At 38.7% G+C, this 21,169-nt stretch overlaps 2 protein-coding genes across 3 annotated transcripts; both read left to right on the top strand.

The window, feature by feature from the left end:
* The first annotated feature begins 6,147 nt into the window (after window positions 1-6,147).
* LOC107718516 (gastrula zinc finger protein XlCGF8.2DB-like) lies at window positions 6,148-8,146 on the top strand. Its single transcript, XM_016525619.1, has one exon. It carries the CDS (start codon window positions 6,151-6,153, stop codon window positions 6,928-6,930), a length of 780 nt encoding a protein of 259 aa, XP_016381105.1. The 5' UTR covers window positions 6,148-6,150; the 3' UTR covers window positions 6,931-8,146.
* Window positions 8,147-9,678: 1,532 nt separating this feature from the next.
* LOC107718512 (gastrula zinc finger protein XlCGF8.2DB-like) lies at window positions 9,679-11,600 on the top strand. Of its 2 annotated transcripts, XM_016525614.1 has the most exons (2): window positions 9,679-9,915; window positions 10,084-11,600. In XM_016525614.1, the coding sequence occupies exons 1-2, from the start codon at window positions 9,761-9,763 to the stop codon at window positions 10,718-10,720; spliced, it is 792 nt and encodes a 263-aa protein (XP_016381100.1). In that variant the 5' UTR covers window positions 9,679-9,760; the 3' UTR covers window positions 10,721-11,600. The 2 variants fall into 2 exon arrangements, with proteins under 2 accessions (XP_016381100.1, XP_016381099.1); XM_016525613.1 differs by having other exon boundaries at window positions 9,681-11,600.
* Window positions 11,601-21,169: the final 9,569 nt, after the last annotated feature.

Genomic DNA, 21,169 nt, shown 5'->3' with positions numbered 1-21,169 from the left:
GAGCATATGGATGTCCTGCCCGATGTACTATATTACCACATAGACCAGCCGTTAACGATTTGTCCATCACAGACTGCGTGCTTTGGCCACTTCATGTGGAATTTTTTTTTCTGCGACTAATAAAATTTTGGTAATATGCATATAAACAGCCTTTTAATTAGCAGAGTAGAATAATCATGGCTGATAGTAAGGCATGCAAACATAAAAGAAAACCAAACTGGACACGAGAACAGCTATATATTAAGGATATAATCAAAAATACTCCAAACCAAAGCCAATACCTTTTTAAAAGCTCATTATCGTCAAATGTTTCTAAAATTTTTATATTCCGAGGTAGATTGCTGGCAACAGCCATTTTAGGATAGTTCAGATTTGGTCTTAGTGACTTAGGAGTCCTCTTCACTACTCCTAACGTTTCACAGATTTAGGAGCTAGTTTTAGCGCTAAAACGCTTTGTGAAAAACAAAAATGTAGGAGTCCTAAATTTAAGACTGACGCCAATTATTTTTAAGATTTTCTCCTAAATCTGCGAGTTATGAGCTACTAAAAGCAAAGTTTTTTGTTTTTTTTTAAGATGAAGTCAGATGGTGACGAAAGATGAGTTTTCAGTTGTTGCTTTAAAATTGTCAGCTAATCAGCATTCTGTATTGGGGTGGGAAGATCATTCCACCAGCCAGGAACGGTGAATGAAAATCCACCAGCCAGGAATGGTGAACGAGAATGTTCTGGAAAGTGATTTTGAGCCTCTCTGTGATGGTACCACGAGGCGTCGCTCACTAGTAGATTTCAGACTTCTGGAGGGGATGTAGATTCGTAGTAGTGAGTGGAAGTAGGCGGGTGCTGAGCCTGTGGCTGTTCTATATGCAAGCATCAGTGTCTTGAACTTGATGTGAGCTGCAACTGGTAGCCAGTGCAGGGACATAGAGAGGTGTGACGTGGGCCCATTTGGGCTCGTTAAAGACCAGTCGTGTCACTGCATTCTGAATCATTTGTAGAGGTTTGATTGTGCTTGATGGAAGTCCAGCCAGAAGAGCATTGCAGTAGTCCAGCCTAGAAATTACAAGGGCATGGACAAGACGTTGTGCAGCATGCTCCGTTAGAAAGGGCCTGATCTTTCTGACGTTGTGCAATGCAAACCTGCAAGATCGAGCAGTTTTTGCAATGTGGTCTTGATAAGTCAGCTGGGGGTATTTCAGAAAGCAGGGTTAACTTACCCTCTGCTAAACCCTGAACTCTCGGGTGATTAACCCAAACCTTGCTTACTTGAGGTATGCCTCAGTGAGGAGACAGAAGGAGAAGAGGGGAGTTTTATAAGTAAAATACTTAAGTATTTTATATTAATACTGTTAAAATCAGATACTCGAAAACTTTTACTCAAGTTGTTTTGAAATTGGTGACTTGTAACTTGTAGTGGAGTAATTTTCATTGTAAGGTATCTGTACTTTTACTCAAGTATGGTTTTCAGGTTTACACTCTTTACACCTCTGAAAGCAGAGGAGCTAATACTGAGACCTGTGGCACTTGTAGCAAATTAGCTCAAAGGTAAATATAAAATATTAACTATAATTATAATTAATTATAAATAGATGAGCTGTAAGTATTCACTTGATGTCTCAGTCTTAACTTTCTATCAGTTATAAGAAGTGTTAATTTCCTGGTTATGGAAAACAACTTTTTTTATGGTACAATACTAAGAGCACATAGCAAAATTTGCATTATTAGGGACTCCAGTTATGAGCAAAACAATGAATAACCTCAAGTGCGATAAAATTAAAAAAACACACATACACACAGTTGGCATAGGAAAAGGTTTCAAACTTAAGCAGTAAAGAATAAAAGTATGAAGTTATGGTAGAATTTGATATTGAGCAAATCTACAGCCATTTACTTAGTTCAGACAGAAAAAGGTGTAAAGGATATGTGAAGGTGTAAAGCTTGATTCTTGCACAGCTCACCTATTTGAGAGAGAGTCCTGATCCAATTTAAGGCTCCAGTTGGTCTTTGATGAAGTTGGTTGATGAATCACAGGATCTTTGATGAATGGAAAGACCTGGCCAGAGTCTGGCACAAGTTTAAGGTGTGTCAAAGACTTTTAGTTAAGCATCTTCTCTTGAATATTCAGAATCCTAGAACTCCAAACTGCCCTGATCTTGAGATCAGTGATCTTTTACAGTGTGAGGATGTCACACCCCTCAGAAGGCAAGTGAGCCATTGAGAAAGTGTCCTTCCTCTGGCAAAGTTTATAACCCTTTGTCTTCAAACATGGTGTTTTGCAAATATAGTTTGATTGGGTGTTTATATATATATATATATATATATATATTAGATCAAGAGGGTGCTTCTACTAAATACTGAGCATTTTTCAGTTTTTCTTTTTTAATAAATCTGCAAAGATGTCAACAATTCTGTGTTTTTCTGTCAATATGGGGTGCTGCGTGTACATTAATAAGGAAAAAAAATTAACTTAAATGATTTTAGCAAATGGCTGCAATATAACAAAGAGTGAAAAATTTAAGGGGGTCTGAATACTTTCCGTACCCACTGTATATAGGAATGCAACAATACAGTTAGTCCACGGTTCAATATGTACCTCGCTTTTTAACCACAGTTTTCGGTTCAGTTCGGTTCTGATAGCTTGGCACATCAGTGTTTTTTTTTTTTACAACAAAAAAACTCCTGTAAACCTCTGTACACTGGAAAAAGTGTAGATTTTTATATGTCTGCTTAACATTTCTTTTGAGAGAGGTATTATTTTTCTGATTGTTACCCAAAATAGGATGGATTGGCCATTATTGAGTGCTATAAACACATGTAATGTGTGTTTCATTCATACTGGACGCCAGAGGGCGCCCTCGCGCAGAAAATCCACATATGCATCATAGAAGTAACACTGATGACGTTCCAGGAAATCCCTAATATGGACAAAGCTATCGCTGTAACTGAATAAAAAGAAGATATAACGTTAAATGTTTTGAATGATGAAATGTAGGCTAAGGACAATAAACACTCTCCCGCGACAATTTGGTTTGTGTGTTTTTCAAGCCTTTTCTAATTGGCATAGCCTTTATTACAGTGTAGAATTTTCTGCCTCATTCTGTGATAAGAAGCCACATCAGATCACAAAAGGAAGTTATTTCAAAGACTCGACTAATGTTGTGAAGTAAAAACAAGTTATAATGTTCTCTTTTGTTGGACAACAGGTTTAGAAAGGATTATCATTGCATGTCATTATAAGGGAAGATGCTCAGCGTGTGTTGCTTTTTCAAATATAAGTGGGGAGGTGTTTCCTCATCTCAGCACGTGAACTCACAGGCACACACACACAGCCAATTCTGAGTAAAATAAAACACAAATATTATTTAAACGCAAAACTGAAAATCCGCAATTCACAAACGCGTATTGAACAGTGGATGTCGTACCGAATGGTTTGATGTTATATCGAAAATTGTGACATCCCTAAAATAAATAAGTAAATATGTATATATATGTGTGTGTGTGTAAGTAATGTGGGGGAATAAATCCAGGCAAGCAGGCATGTGGTCCTATATGAAGGTAATTTATTAATTTAACAAAGGAAACAAAAGTCAAGGAACACAACAAACAAGGAACAGGAAACATGAGCAAAAAACACTAACAAAGCACAAGGGAAACACAAGCGCTATATACAAGGGAGAACAAAAGGAACCAACGAGTTATTATGGGAACTAACAAGGAGTGGGTATAGTCCAATGAGTGGCTATGGCAACTAATGAGTGTAACTATGACAAACAAGGCACACAGCAGATGGAGTGGAAGAGGGCCTGGAGACTGTGGTGGAGCAAGTGACCAGGATGGAGCTGGCAGAGCGGGTGGCCAGGATGGAGCTGGCAGAGCGGGTGGCCAGGATGGAGCAAGCAGAGCGGGAGACCAGAGCGAAGCAAGCAGATCTGGTTGCGTGGGTGAAACAGAAGACCAGGGTGGAGCCAGAAGACCACAAAGGCGGAGCAGGCAGAGCGGAAGACCATCGCGGCGACACAGGCAGAACTGTCACAGAAAGCAAAGAGAAAGTGTTCAGAAATGGCTTCCATGGCCATGACAGGACAGGCAGAGAGCTCAGGGATGGTTGCCACCTCCTCGGGAGGTTCTGTAGCGTTCACCGCCGCCTCGGGAGAAGTGTGTACAGCCCAGACACAAAATGGTGACCACCATCACTGGAAAGGGCAGCAGAAGGTGGAAGAACCGCTGAGGCCATCGGGCTTGAGAACGCTGAGGATGTCAGGATACCAACTGCTCGCACGGACATCAGTGGTGGGTCCGCCAAACTGCAAGCCCTTGTAGCCTCAGATGTGACGTTTATGACACTCGGAAAAACTGGTTTGGTGTCCATGATGGCTGGAGACTCTGGCGTGGTGGCCATGTCGTGATGAGACTCTGAAGTGGTGACAATGTCATGGAGAGACTGGGGTAGCAGCCCTGTGGTTACGAGACTCTGGAGTGGCAGCCACTCGGACCAACATCAATGGAGGGTCTGCCCCACTGGACGCCCCAAGATTGGTCCAGTAGCCGAGTTGGTGCAGGCTGATAACATAAGTGACAGCCCAAGCTCCATGTCCGCCAAAGCTTGAGGAGCATAACTACCCCCCAAAAACTGTTTAGAGGAAGAGTCCTCCCTCACCTCCCCCACAGTGAAGGGGGAACCAAATTGCTCAAATGTCCCTTGAGGACCAACACAGGATAGTTGTGTACCTAGAGCAGTGGTTTTCAAACCTGTCCTGGAGAACCCCCAGCCCTGCACATCAGACACACCCAATTTAATTATTGCAGTCTCTGCTAACGAGCTGATGAGTTGAATCAGGTGTGTTAGATAAGGGAGATATACAAAATGTGCAGGGCTGGGGGTCTTCCAGGACAGGTTTGAAAACGCCTGACCTAGAGGATCATTCAGACCAGCACAATAAAAGGTAATGAGAAAACTGTCTAGAAAGTGAGTGTGGTTTGCTTAGTCCAAGAAATCACGGGTATGGTCCTCGAGGGAGTGCTCCCCTGGCGCAGGAGAATAAGCTGCATACCTGCTAGATCCATTGTTCTGTAATGTGTGGGAATGGGTCCAGGCAAGCAGGGATGTGGATCTATATGCAGGTATGTTAATACTGTACCAAAGGAAACAAGAGTTGTGTTTTCCATAGTTGTGTATGAAGAGATGTCTCTTTATTTACACAAAGTGGTACCAGTCAGATAGATAGGACAAAAAGCATATTATTTCTTGTCCACAACTGCCTACATAATTCTCAAGCTATCCAACAGAATGTGGTTGAAGATCCAATAGCTCTAGGAGAGAGATATATCTTTAATAATATGGTGACCATATGGCCATTTTTTACGGGCTGTGTCCATGCCAGGATTTCTATATTGCCTAAAATATCCAGGTTTTGGCTGTTTGCACTTTGCAGATCGATCGTTGTATGACATTCGCGAGAGCTATATATAGCTTTTGAATTGCTTTCGCGGTACTTTGGTGTCATACAATGATCGGTGTGCAGCGACGCCTCAAGTCCAACAAACAAACGTGTGCGTATTTGCATTGCTTTGATCGCCCTCTGTAGATCTCACCTTCTCACGCGCCACGATTGGTCGATTATATATAATACCTGCATGTTATTGGTCAAACTACTTTGGATGTTTTAGGCAATATAAAAATCCTGGCCAAGATGTGTCCCATATAAATGTCACATATGGCCACCCTATTTAATAAGCATAGTTTCTGTGTTACAATGGGCTTAAATCCTGACTAATATTGTTCAGAAATACAGTTTTTCTGCAAAACTGAACATTGTTGAAAAGAGTATTTTCTAATATTGTAGACCAGGGATGTCAAACTCAGTTCCTGGAGGGCCAAAGCCCTGCTCTAGAGTTTAGCTCCAACTCTAATTGAACACACCTGAATCAAGGTATTCATTACTTGAAAACTAAAGGTAGGAGTGTCGGATCTAAATTCTGCAAGACTGAAACTCCACAATCTGAGCTTGACACCCCTGTTGTAGATGTAAATGGCAGATTTGGGCCATTGTTACTTTGTTTTACTGTTGCTTTTTAATGGGGGTTAACTTGTATTTGTCTCTTTTCGCCATAGACCTGATGGCACTGAAAGAAGAGAGTGAAGAACTGAATGAAATGCAAGATAAAGATCAGTGTAAGAAATACAAGGATTCCATAACTGGACAAACATCATTTAGTTGCTCATCTAAAAGAGCTCAAAAGACTGAAACGAGAAGTCATTTCACCTGCCAACAGTGTGGAAAGAGTTTCAATCTACAAGGAAACCTTAAAGTCCACATGAGGATTCATACCGGTGAGAAGCCTTTTACCTGCCAGCAGTGTGGAAATAGTTTCAGTCAAAAAGCAAGCCTTAAAAGCCACATGAAAGTTCACACTGGAGAGAAACCTTATACATGCCCTCAATGTGGAAAGAGTTTTACACATAAACATGCTTTTAATGCCCACATGAAAATTCACACTGGAGAAAAGCCTTTCATCTGCCAACAGTGTGGAAAATGTTTCAGTCAAAAAGCAAGCCTTAAAAGCCACATGAGAGTTCACACTGGAGAGAAACCTTATACATGCCCTCAATGTGGAAATAGTTTTCCACATAAACATACTTTTATTGCCCACATGAAAATTCACACTGGAGAAAAGCCTTTCATCTGCCAACAGTGTGGAAAATGTTTCACTCACAAAGGAAACCTCAAAAATCACATGAATGTCCACACTGGCGAGAAGCCTTACACATGCTGTCAGTGTGGAAAAAGTTTTACTCAACGAGGATGCATTAACAAGCACATGATGATTCACACTGGAGAGAAGCCTTTCACCTGCCAACAGTGTGGAAGAAGTTTCAATCAAAAAGGACACTTTAAATACCACATGAGAATTCATACCAGAGAGAAGCATTAAACCTGCATCTGGAAAAGATAAATGTAAAAAAAGCTTCACAACAAAACCAAACCTTAGGTATCACATGAACAGAAGCCATTTACATGCAATCAGTATGAAAAGAGCTTCAGATATAAAGTAACAGGCTTCACAATGGAGAGAGACCTTTCACCTGCAAAATGTTTCACACATCAAAAAGACTTTAAACATCATTTGCAAACTCATTCTGGAAAAACATTGCCGTTCTTCTCAGTGTTACAAGAGGTTTACAAAAAGGAGCTATTTCAGAAATGACAGTGCTAGAAGAGAGATGTGGCCACAATCAGATGGCAAAAGCAGGTCATTTGTAACTTTAATAAGCAGTTTTTGTGCAATGGTGGGCATTAAATGTTGACTGTAATTCTTCAAAAATTACTACAGTTTCTCTGCAAAATTAAAAAAAAAAAAAAAATTATAGACTATTTAATATAGGTCTAATTAAGTCTAAGGTGTCCCCAGAATGTGTCTGAGAAATTTTAGCTCAAAATAATTCGTAGTAATTATTATTATTTCATGCTGTAAACACCTTTCTTGGGTGGAAGCAAAAACACAAAATCGCAGGCCCCGATTGCCTTCCCCCCTGTTATTAATTAAGGTCTTAAAAAAGTCTTAAAGTCTTTTAATTTGGTCGGCACTCGTGGGCAGCGCGTCGACGTGGAGCTCCTTTGAGCTTCGGGCGTCCCGTGTTCGAGTCCCGGCTTGCGGACCTTTCCCAATCCCGTCCCCTCTCTCTCTCTCCAACTCTGCTTCCTGTCTAACTACTTGTCCTATCAAATAAAAGGCAAAAATAAATCTTTCATTTGATTTCAAAAGTCCTGCCCCTGATAATGTCCCTGATAATGTTGCTTATGTCTGTGAATGTGAAGAGCTGGGGAAGAAATCACGTGTGCGCCAGTATTTTAGATCTGTGAAACAGAGTCTTTTGGTCATGGTGACAACGCACTACTAATGCAACTCAACCAGGCCCTGGACAGGGATATTGTGGACGTGTACGTTCCCAGAAGAAAATTCAGGACTACAATCGAGACAGTTGAGGGAGTTCAGAAACAGTGCTTACTAAAATAAAGAATAAGTTGTTTTGGAGTGATTTCTGCTTTATAAGTTCTGTGATCTTTTTCATGCTTAAACAGTAACATTACACACTAAAGAACGTTGAAAGTGTAAAAAGCATAAAAGCCCCCATTAAACATAAATGGTGTTAAATGGATTTGTATTATTGTTTTGTTCTGCTGTTCTCTCTTGCTTCTGTGAATGTGTTGCTTTCAGATTTGGTTAATTGGGGAATTGTAACTCCACCTGTCAGTGTCGTTTGAACCACAGTGATGTCATCTCAGTTATAACAAACATCTGCTGCTTCTTCCCTGAATATTGCCAGTTTTCTCTTAAAATAAATTATTACATGAATTTCTGTGTAATGAGTTTTGGGTCTAATGGTTAAGTGGGGAGTTTCTTTTCCCCCACGTTTCTTTACACTTTAATCCCTAGAAGATGTAGTAAATTGGTGATTGATATCTTTTTAAAGAATTAGTTAACTTCCAGAATAATTATGTCCCCACTGGATGCAGCGAATGCCTCGTTTATAATGGGTTTTATTGTTTTTGTCTCATCGCTCCGGCCTGACGGCATCATCACAGCATGGTATGGGGCGTAACATTTTCGTCACACGCTTGAGGTATTCGGCCAATCACAACGCACTGGATAGCTGGCCAATCAGAGCACACCTCACTTTTCAGACCGATGAGCTTTGTAAAAAATCGACGCGTTTCAGAAAGGCGGGGCATAGAGGAGCAACAATAATGTACAGTATGTGTAAAATAATGTGTTTTTTTAACCTTAAACCGCATAAACACATTTCATTACACCAAATACACAAAATAATGTTCTTTTTAGCAATATCATATGACCCCTTTAAGGTTTTTGAGGAAAACATTCCAAGATTTTTTTTTCCATCTAGTGGACTTCAATTTGACCCAAAGGGTTGAAGGGCCAAACTGTAGTTTCAATGCAGCTTCAAAGGGCTCTACACGATCCCAGCCAAGGAATAAGGGTCTTATCTAGCGAAAGATCGGTCATTTTCTAAAATAAATTTGTATACTTAACCACAAATGCTTGTCTTGCACTAGCTCAACCTCATGCATTACTTAATCACATATGCGAGACATAGACGAAAGTACCAACCCAATGTTTACAAAGCAAATGTGCAAAGAAAGTCAAATGTCCCATACAAAAAAGGTAAAACAACAATGACGGGCGATTTTGAAGTTGGAGGAGAAAATGAGATGGAGTTTTTCCACCCTACCCTGTCTTTTTGAACCGAAGTACAGAGATGAATGCGTGAAGACGTAAATGCGCAACGCAGAGCTAGTGTAGGACGAGCATTTGATACTGAAATTTGGACCTTTAACCCGTTGGCCGTCATTGAGGTCCATTATATGGAGAAAATTATTGGAATGTTTTCCTCAAAAACCTTAATTTCTTTGCGACTGAAGAAAGACGTGAACATTTTGGATGACATTGGGCCAAGTAAATTATCAGGAAATGTTTATTCTGGAAGTTAACTAATTCTTTAAACAGAAGGTTTAATTGCCAGCTTTATAGTTTTTGAGACATGCCTTAAAGTGAGAAAGAATTAGCAACATTGGGAAGTGATTCTCAGATTACATGCAACGCCTCTTTTTAGTTACTTAGTGGGTATAGGATCTAGTTTTATGTTGGTTTTGACACTTTACATGTCTGAATATTTTGACATCTGTTGCTTTGTGCCATTAAATTGGGGTTAATTTTTATTTGTCTTTTTTTCGCCTTAGACCCGATGGTGCTGAAAGAGGAGAGTCAAGAACTCAATGAAATGGAAGAGGAAGATCAATATAAGAATCGACATGATTTAGTAACTGGAGAAAAATCTTTTAGTTCACAGACTGAAAAGACAGGAAGTAGTAGTTATTTCACCTGCCAACAGTGTGGAAAGTGTTTTAGACAAAAACAAGGTGTTAAAAGACACATGAGAATTCACACAGGAGAAAAGCCTTATGTCTGCCAGCAGTGTGGAAAGCATTTCAATCGCGAAGTAACTCTTAAAAGACACGTTAGAATTCACAATGGAGAGAAGCCGTACACATGCCAACAGTGTGGAAGGAGTTTCACTCAACTTGGAAACCTTGGAGTCCACATGAGTGTTCACACTGGAGAGAAGCCTTACAAATGCCAACAGTGTGGAAGAAGTTTCAACCGGAAAGGAAACCTTCTTTCCCACATGACCGTTCACACTGGAGAGAGCCTTTTCACCTGCAAACAATGTGGAATGAGTTTCACTCAAAAAGAAAGCTTTAACAGACACATGAGAGTTCACAATGGAGAGCAGCCTTACACCTGCCAACAGTGTGGAAAGTGTTTTGATCAACATGAAAACCTTAAAGTCCACATGAAAATTCATGGAGGGAAACCCTACACGTGCTCCGAGTGTGGAAAGAGTTTCCATCAAAAACGACACTTTGAAGGCCACATGAGAATTCACACTGGAGAGCAACCCTACACATGCCCTCAGTGCGGAAAGAGTTTCAATTATAAACAACACTTGGAAGACCACATAAGAACTCACACTGGAGAGAAGCCTTTCACCTGCCAACAGTGTGGAAGAAATTTCAACCGGAAAGATACCCTTAACAGGCACATGAGAGTTCACACTGGAGAGAAGCCGTTTACATGTGGTCACTGTGGAAAGAGTTTCGGACATAAAGCAGCCCTAAAGGCCCACATGAGTTTTCACATATGAGAGAGCTGTTTTTATGTCATCAGTGTGGAATTGTGGAAAGTTTCACAGACAAGAAACATCTTGGGTATCATGTAATAACACCAGGCAAAAGACTTCCATGTGCCATCATCACTGTGGAAAGACTTGCAGAAACAAGGCAATCTTGAGGTTCACAGATGGTTCATAGCGGCGGATTTGGGCCTTGTTTACACCTGGATTTAAAATGTGTTTTGGTTGATCGGATCTCAAATAAACTGTCTATTTTTTCAAGTGTGGGGAGTCATTGGGTAGGTAAATGCATGGGTTTTTCAGATATTTTGATCAATTGGATAAAACACATTCACACAATTTACATGTAAACGTGAAATGAGACAATGGAAAAAGATAAGAAGAGCAGCAGCTTTCGTTTCTGCTCTGATAGCGGCAAAACCACACCAAATGCTGTGGATGCATGTTAGAAGTGGGGCTTGGCAGAGAACATTGTGCTTGGTACATTTTGCATCTTTAAACCAAACTTACAACATAAGCTGCCAGAGTTTATATCCCACCTGGAAAGATGCTATAGATCAGTAGGTGGAGAGAAGGCGGTCTTCAATCAATTTTACAACATGCATGTTTACACTACGACAGAAATCCAGTCAAATGAGTGGAAGTGGATGAATTTAGAGGTGTACTTACGATTGGAACAACGAAAGCATCTTAATGCGACATTTAAACTTGATTAATATGTAAATATGTGCTGCACGTTTTCCTTTCATAAACAAAATAAATGGTGACAAAACAGCATTTATGAAAGCATCATAGCGATGTGGATATTGTAACAGTGTTAACGGTGTTACCTTGATTTTTTTCATGAGCTATTTTTACTATTCACCTCTAGGGGGCACTTGTGTGTCTTATTCCTAGGTATAATGTCAGCTAGATTCATACAAGAAATGAGACAATGCAAATTTATTAAGAAAAACATTTTCTTGTTTCAGCCAAAGCATATGGTATGGCATGGAGAGAAGGATTGTTAAAAAATCTTCTAGAATGAGAGAAACGGGTCAAATGTATAATTGGTTCTTACCATTTTTATTTCAAAGGACATTTATGGTGCAGGTAGGATCAAGTCAGTCATCTGTATTTAATGCAGAAAACGGTATACCACAGGGAAGTGTAATTAGTCCCTTTAATTTTATGATTAATGATATATTTGACAATGTAGGCCCTGGTATAGGATGTGCATTATATGTTGATGATGGTGCCATATGGAAGAGGGTTCAAATTTTTTTGCAAGTAATTTCTTGCATGCGGGCAACCATTAAAAAGGTGGAACAGTGGACTACTGACTGGAGATTTAAAATGTCAACAAGTAAATCATGTATATTATACACCTATAATACGGGGTTTCCTGCGGGGCATTGAAAAGCATTAAGTGTCATTAAACAGGTTTAGCAAAAATTAAGGCTACTGGCATTAAAAAATAATATTACTTGTTAATTTTGAATTTAGACTTTATATTAGTTTGCTGTCACAAAATATGTACATTGGTGTGATACACACGTGGAACTAGTTTGCTAATTGCCTCCGGTTGGTGTGAAATTGCTGTAATGCCGGATGTTTTGACATTTTAAGCTGTCTGCTGATCCATTTCTAATTAACTTCAGAATGATACAGTTTATTTAAATTATGTAGATTTTCTCAAATATCCAAGTTTATGGGCCTCATTTATAAAGTGTGCGTATGCACAGATTTTATTCTTAGAGTGTACGTACGCTTAAATCCACGCCAGCACTCATAATTGTAAAAATTGTCTTTGATGTGGAAAAGTGCTTAGCGTTCTACAGGTTTTTGGAAATGTAAGCTGTATTTCATTGTAGCAGCTCGCTGTTCTAAATTAAAGGATTTGGATGATGACTGGTGATCTCACATCTGAAACAGAGGTGCACATGCAATTTCTGTGCGTACGCTCATTCTATGAATCACACGTATGCATAGTTGAGAGATGATCGTAAGATCAAATTTAGGATGGTTTCTACACAGCATTTTATAAATGAGGCCCTCATCATTGCATTACTGTCAAATTGAATGGTTAATTTAACTCTTTCCGCACCAAACACAGAATTTTCTGGGTTTCCGCATTCTCTGTTATACGCTAGGGGGGGCTATTACACATCTCCTAAATGAGTCTTGAATGTGCCGATCAAAAACAGACCAGGAAGATGCAGAAACGAGCGATCTCATATGTAAGCATATGCAAATTAAAAATAATGCGATCATCACAACCGCATATAAATGAAAACTGCCTAATGTTACAGAGTGAAATGTCAATCCAGGAAGTGGTAAAGGACTGTGCAAACTTTAGGATGCAGATTAGAGGTCTTCACGGGTCCACTTCGATCCGAAAACCCGAGGTCTCCCGAGCGGGTTTGGGTCCAAAACTTCGACTAGTACTTCGGACACGGGTGGGGTTCGGTATTAGCGACCTCGGGTCTCGGGTAATTTAAAATAAACATGCTTTTTCCAAATGGACCCGATTAGACCTGAATTCTTCTAAACTATCCCGAATGCGTAGGCTACTTTCACGTTAAGTGAGGAACGCACATAGAAAAGGAGCATATGTTTGTAACCTCGCACACAGAAATCATCTTATAGATATGAGATCCATCAGGAAAATCCACTCGCTTCATTATGCTGCGTGTTCATGCAGGGCTTTTATTTTTTGTGTGCAGAAGCTATTCGCTAGAGATCAGGTTGCAGACAACACTAGCGAATCCATGAATTATTAGGCTATCGATTTATTTTTTTATCAAACTATCACGTTTATGTTTCAAATCCACTGGTCACAATTGAAAGCCGAGCTCAGAAATAACTTGTATCCATCAGGCAGGCACTAATATAAAGTAGCCTAATAATAAATTTAATACATTTTAAATAAATTAAAGTAATGGCCAAATCAGTCTGCAGGACACCGGGATTTTTCCTGACTGACTGCGCGCAGGGCTGCAGGCTGTACACACGTCAATGCTGTTTACGTTCGGGTCCAGTCGGGTTCGAAATTAAATGCCGTCGAGTCGGGCTCGGGTCTAATTTCATCGGGTCTGTCTCAGGTTGGGTTTTTCTTTTAAAAAAATTTATTTATGCACATCGGGTTCGGGTAAGAAGTGATTCGGGTCGGGTAAAGATTTTAGGACCCGAGAAGACCTCCAATGCAGATGGAAGCCATCTACTGCATCTTTGCTTTGATAATATTACTGAATATTATCCACATGTAGTATTTGATAAAAATGCGATTTTCTCAGCTTTTAGCTCAAAATGTTGCTTTTATGAAACCTACCTACATTCAAGTGTTGATAAAAAAAACAATGCTTGAAGCTAAAATATATATATATATTTTTTTTAAAGTAGAGGGTCTGATGGGTCCTGATGTAATGCATGTTCAGATATTCATACAACAAAATATTCTGGGGGTCATGAAATTTTAGTCAAAATCGGCAAAAACGCTGGCGGTGGCTGGCAACGTTTTTCAAAAACGCTGGCGGGGACAGAGTTAAATAACTAGTCAAAAGTTTGGGATTAATACGATTTTTTTATGTTTTTAAAAGAAGACTCTTATGTTTACCAAGGCTGCATTTATTTGATAAAAAATACGATAAAACACTAATATTGTGAAAACAACATTTCAATTTATAATACCTGTATTTTATGTGAATATATATTAAAATGTAACTTATTTCTGTGATCAAAGCTGAATTGTCAGCATCATTACTCCAGTCTTCACTGTCACAAAATCCTTAAAAAATCATTCTAATATGCTGATTAACTGTGCAAGAAACATTTCTGATTATTATGAATATAGAAAACACTATATTCTCACTATATTGTACTTCTTCATATTTTTTGTGGAAACCATAATACCATTCAAAAGTATCAAAATAAAAAAAAAATATATATATTAGTGCTGTCAAACGATTAATCGCATCCAAAATAAAAGTTTTTGTTTGCATAATATGTGTTCTGTGTATATTTATTATGTATATATATAACACTCATACATAATATATTTTGAAAATATTTACCTGTATTTACGTCTATATTTATATCCATATAATTTATATTATAAATAAGTATATTTAATATATAAACATAACATATCTTTCTGAAATATATGCATGCATGTGTGTATTTATATATACACTGAACAAAATTATAAACGCAACACTTTTGTTTTTGCCCCATTTTTCATGAGCTGAACTCAAAGATCTAAGACTTTTTCTATGTACACAAAAGGCCTATTTCTCTCAAATATTGTTCACAAATCTGTCTAAATCTGTGTTAGTGAGCACTTCTCCTTTGCCGAGATAATCCATCCACCTCACAGGTGTGACATATCAAGATGCTGATTAGACAGCATGATTATTGCACAGGTGTGCCTTAGGCTGGCCACAATAAAAGGCCACTCGCCCATTGTTGTGCCATTCATCCACGACCATCACCTCATGTTGCAGCATGATAATGCACGGCCCCATGTTGCAAGGATCTGTACACAATTCCTGGAAGCTGAAAACATCCCAGTTCTTGCATGGCCAGCATACTCACCGGACATGTCACCCATTGAGCATGTTTGGGATGCTCTGGATAGGCGTATACGACGGCGTGTTCCAGTTCCTGCCAATATCCAGCAACTTCGCACAGCCATTGAAGAGGAGTGGACCAACATTCCACAGGTCACAATCAACAACCTGATCAACTCTATGCGAAAGAGATGTGTTGCACTGCGTGAGGCAAAACTGACTGGTTTTCGGACCCCCCCGGACCCCCCAATACAGTAAAACAGTACATTTTAGAGTGGCCTTTTATTGTAGCCAGCCTAAGGCACACCTGTGCAATAATCATGCTGTCTAATCAGCATCTTGATATGCCACACCTGTGAGGTGGATGGATTATCTCGGCAAAGGAGAAGCGCTCACTAACACAGATTTAGACAGATTTGTGAACAATATTTGAGAGAAATAGGCCTTTTGTGTACATAGAAAAAGTGTATGTACACAAAAGGTCTCTTTGAGTTCAGCTCATGAAAAATGGGGGCAAAAACAAAAGTATTGCATTTATAATTTTGGTCAGTGTATATATATATATATATATATATATATATAATGGCTGTCAGTCAATTACAATTTTTAATCTAATTAATTACATGATGTGTCGATTAATTAATCTACATTTGGCAGTGAAAATACCCCCAAAAGATTATTTAATCTATTTTTGTGTTAATTGAGAAAGTATTAAGTAGACATTATAAATAGCAGCTTTAGAAAGGAATATTTTATTTGATTCAACAAACTATGAAACATAAAAGAAGATAATTTGAGAAACATCTGTTTTTTTCCCCCATTCATGCAGTGGAAGTCATTGGTAACCAAAACAGCTTTTTTGCCAACATTCTTCAAAATACCTTATTTTATGTTCCACAAAGGAAAGCATCTAGGCCTATTGTTATTTTCTTTCAATATTTCTCTATAATATTTAAGAAATCTTAGGGTTTTGTCTGGGATTTTAGAAAAGAGTTTAATTCAATTTTAAGAAGAGGAATGTAAGATATGTATACATATTATGTTAAATGAGAAAAGTATCAAGTAGATATTACAAAAAGTAGCTTTAGAAAGAAATATTTTATTTGATTCAACAAACTATGAAACATAAAAGAAGATAATTTGAGAAACATCTGTTTTTTTCCCCCATTCATGCAGTGGAAGTCATTGGTAACCAAAACAGCTTTTTTGCCAACATTCTTCAAAATACCTTATTTTATGTTCCACAAAAGAAAGTAAGTCATTCAGGTTTGAGTAAATGATGGCATAATTAAAGTTTTTTGGGTGAACTATTCCTTTAAAGTTTTTTCCCCTATTTTTTCCCTTTTTTTAATGAAATAATACTCTAAATAAGAAACTAAAACTGCCAGCAGGTGGCAGTAATTGTCTTTATGAGTCTTTTATTCGATTCGTTCAAACGGCTGATTCATTCAGGAATTCAGTAAACGGCTCACTTTATTAATGGGCCTTTGAATCATTGATTCACCCGATTCGTTCAAAACACGGATTTATTCAGAAACTAAACACCACTGTGTTGCTCGGAGACGCACAACAGTTCTGCTGTGGCTTTATAGGTAATATTTCTGTTGCCAAAACAGAGCAAAAACAGACAATATTGTGTTTAAAATACAACACAATATTAACCTCTTATTTACTGAACCGTTGTGTAAAATCACATTTGCACTCGTGCTATTTGGGACAAACAGCACTCGTGTGATATTACTCTCGCTGCTCGTATGATATCGCTTATCATGCGATATAAATATGAGACAAAAACTCATACAGGAGCATTTTTGTCCCAATATCTTGAATTTTAGGCCATAGTTGCATTTATGAAGTTGTTGCTCTGCATCATATTTGTCAACAGTCAACGATATGAAATGTAAGATGACGTACTTGTCTGGGGGCGGGGCCAGTGCGTTAACTGCGTAAAAATATTTTAATTGCGTTATTTTTTCATTAATTAATTAAGTTAACGCATTAAACTGACAGCCCTAATATATAAATATATATATATTTATTTATTTATTTTATTTTTTTCCCCAACAAGGATAAAATAAATTGATCAAAAGTGCCAGTAAAGATATTTATATTACAAAAGATTGTACAGTGAATGTACAGTGCTCTCTTCCACCTTCAATACCACGACTGAGGTGCCCTTGAGCAAGGCACCGAACCCCCAACTGCTCCCCGGGCGCCGCAGCATAAATGGCTGCCCACTGCTCCGGGTGTGTGTTCACGGTGTGTGTGTGTTCACTGCTGTGTGTGTGCACTTTGGATGGGATAAATGCAGAGCACTAATTCCGAGTATGGGTCACCATACTTGGCCACATGTCACTTCACTTCACTTCACTTTTGAACTTTCTATTCATCAAAGAATCCTGAAAAATAAAATGAATCATAGTTTTCACAAAACTATTTGGCAGCACAACTTTTACACATTGATAATAATCAGAAATATTTCTCAAGCAGCAAAGCAGCATATTACAATGATTTCTGAAGGATCATGTGACACTGAAGACTGGAGTAATGATGCTGAAAATTCAGCTGCGCATCACAGCAATAAATTACATTGAAATGTATATTCACATAAAAAGTTATTATAAGTAAGGAATAACTGAAGACGGGCTGTTGAATTCTTAGAAAATAATGCACACCCAAGGTGATGGTGCGGCCACGACGTGAAGCAGAATTCTTATTTTCTAATAATTCAATGGCCTGGAGTCAATTATTCTGCTTATACTATAGTTACCGCACCTCAAGACATCGATCAGATGATATATGTCAAGGCATTTGTCTGGTTTTTGTCCTTAAAACGCTATTGTTCCGCCGGAACTGCTTCCGCGTTGTACAGATGTCGGAAGTGATAGAAAAGTGTTTATTACATTTGAAATATGGATATTTTTCTTACAAAAACGCATGGATTCTTTACAGGAGGCCTTTATTCATGCCCCGGAGCTGTGTGAGGCACTTTTTATTATGGATGCGTGCACTTTATTTAACGTGTTTTGGACTGTTGAACAGAAACACCCGCCCACTGCAATGATAGAGCTTAGAAGTGCCAGGACCATTTTTAATATAACTCCGACTGTATATAACATCCTCCACCTAGGATGGCTTGAGGGTGAGTAAATAACAGGCTAATTTAAATTTTTGGGTGAACTAACCCTTTAAGAAACACTGTTTACATTCATGCATCCAAAGCAGCTTGCCATGTAATCAGCAATTACCCCATCAAGTTTGGTCAGAAATCTTGGTTTAATCTTTGATGTAGCTGACTTTAAAAAATGTAGCTGACTTTAAAAGACCACTTTGCAAAAACTGCTCGATCTTGCATGTTTGCATTGTACAACATCAGAAAGATCAGGCCCTTTCTAACGGAGCAAATTGCAAGTCGCTTTGGATAAAAGTGTCTGCTAAATGAATAAATGTAAATGTATTCAGGGTTTCAACATTTCCATTCTCTGGTAATTGACCTTGTATAACTTCACGTCATATTCTACTAGTTGAACTGCAGGAAGTGGCTCGGGCAGAACATAGCCAGGGGCTTATCGACAATGAGGTTGTCATAAAAACAATTAGATTTGAATGATTTGGAAAGGCACTTCTGTATTGTCCCATTCATCCTCTCAACAAAAACATTCATCTGTGGACGGTAGGTGCTCACAGGGTCCTTTCAATGTTAAGCACCTTGCATATGTGTCTGTTGAGCTACAAATATAAAGTAGTCAAGTAAACCGGGAAAAGATGAAAGGGGATGATACACACAAGAGCAGAAGTTAAAAAACAACACAACTTACCTTATTGCTAAACTCTGTCCCCTGATTTGTGAAAACTCTTTTTGGTGCCTCAAACTGGTGGACTGGTGGATTTTATTAGTAAATCTGTGACCTCTGTGGCAGATTTAGATTTTAAAGAAAAGGCCTGTGGCCACTTTGTCACGTCATCAATTACAGTACCGATTGCCGTTGTCTGTCATTGTCAGTTTGCCAATGAGGTCCATCCCAACACACTCAAATGGCTGTTTAACCTAGAAATAAATAAAAAAAACCGAGAGGGGTAATAAAATTGTGACTACTAATAAATTTAGCAGAGCTTTTCTGGGACAAGTGTTATATATAATATCTGGAAAGTGTTACATAATCTCTGCCTAACTGAATAATGTCTGCATGCTTTAGTTTTTATAATTATGAATTATTACATTTTGTGGAAAGGGGGTTGTCATCTTGGCTGCTGTTCACTACATCATGTTCACCATACCCCCGGGATTGCTGTTTAACCTAGAAATAAATAAAAAAAACCGAGAGGGGTAATAAAATTGTGACTACTAATAAATTTAGCAGAGCTTTTCTGGGACAAATGTTATATATAATATCTGGAAAGTGTTACATAATCTCTGCCTAACTGAATAATGTCTGCATGCTTTAGTTTTTATAATTATGAATTATTACATTTTGTGGAAAGGGGGTTGTCATCTTGGCTGCTGTTCACTACATCATGTTCACCATACCCCCGGGATTTTCTTAACTGTGTTTTCCACTGATGCTGCCTGGAAGTGTGAGTTCACCCGCAAATGAAAATAGTCATTATTTACTCGTTCTCATGCCTGTCAGACTTTGTTCCATGTTTTGCGTGTGTTTTGCTCCCCGTGTGCCCTCCTTGCCCATATTTGGTTAGTTTCCTGTTCCTGTCCTGATTATGTTGATTTAATTCCAGGTGTTCCCCATTTATTTCCATTGATCCCAGGTGTGTCTCATCATCCCCTTGTCTTGTCATGTGTTTAAATAGTGTTCCCTGTTTTTAGTTCAGCGTCCGTATTGCCCATGTCTACATGTGCTACATGAGTTTTCCGTGTTTCCGTGATTAAAGTTCTCTTGATTGATGTACTCCTCGTCTCCCTCTGTTCCTTGCTCCGCACTCCACTCAGTAGTGCAACCGTGACAGAATACCGGACCCAAAAAAGATGATTGCAGCTGAGGACGCACTGTGGGTTTTGCAGCAGGGCGGTCTGGGGTTGGAGCGATATGTGGAGGGTTTTCTCGAGCTCTCTGACCGTGTGAGCTGGCATGATGCCGCTCTAGGTGCGTGTGTCAGACTTTGTTCCATGTTTTGTGTGTGTTTTGCTCCCCATGTGCCCTCCTTGCCCATATTTGGTTAGTTTCCTATTCCTGTCCTGATTATGTTGATTTAATTCCAAGTGTTCCCCGTTTATTTCCATTGATCCCAGGTGTGTCTCGTCATCCCCTTGTCTTGTCATGTGTTTAAATAGTGTTCCCTGTTTTTATTTCAGCGTCCGGTATCGTCCATGTCTACATGTGCTACATGAGTTTTCCGTGTTTCCTTTATGTGATTTAAAGTTCTCTGGATTGATGTACTCCTCGTCTCCCTCCGTTCCTTGCTCCGCACTCCACTCAGTAGTGCAACCGTGACAGTGCCGTTCCAAACCCAAGAGGCTTTTGTTAGTTTATTTAACCCTCATGCTTTGTTCTGGTCATTTTGACCCAGAGATTAAACTTACCGACTTTGCTCACGCAAAGCATAACAACTTCCCAAAGTATTTTGATAATTTTTGTACTTGTAAATTAACACTTAATGTAAGGGATGAAATATTTCTGTTGTCATTTGCATTGCAGCTGCAAGTTCTGCATCAAAATCCACATGCAACTTAAGGATTCAATAGACACTATTGCCTTTTTCATAAAACTTTCATGTCTAAATAAATTCAAAATAATTTGTTGATTCAAAAATGGTTTTGCAAACATGTAATTTAACGTTTAACTATACATATTTTAGGACCGTCTCGATCCCCCAGTTAAATCAGAGTACTCAATTAAAAAAAATTAAAAATCATTCATTAGAGTTTACCCATTTTGATCCTCAATATAATACCATAAGC

Source organism: Sinocyclocheilus rhinocerous, unplaced genomic scaffold, assembly GCF_001515625.1.
Source record: "Sinocyclocheilus rhinocerous isolate Xijiao unplaced genomic scaffold, SAMN03320098_v1.1 scaffold723, whole genome shotgun sequence".
Taxonomy (NCBI): domain Eukaryota; kingdom Metazoa; phylum Chordata; class Actinopteri; order Cypriniformes; family Cyprinidae; genus Sinocyclocheilus; species Sinocyclocheilus rhinocerous.
Note: the sequence above shows the minus strand (reverse complement) of the source record. Positions and strands in the feature narration are given on the sequence as shown.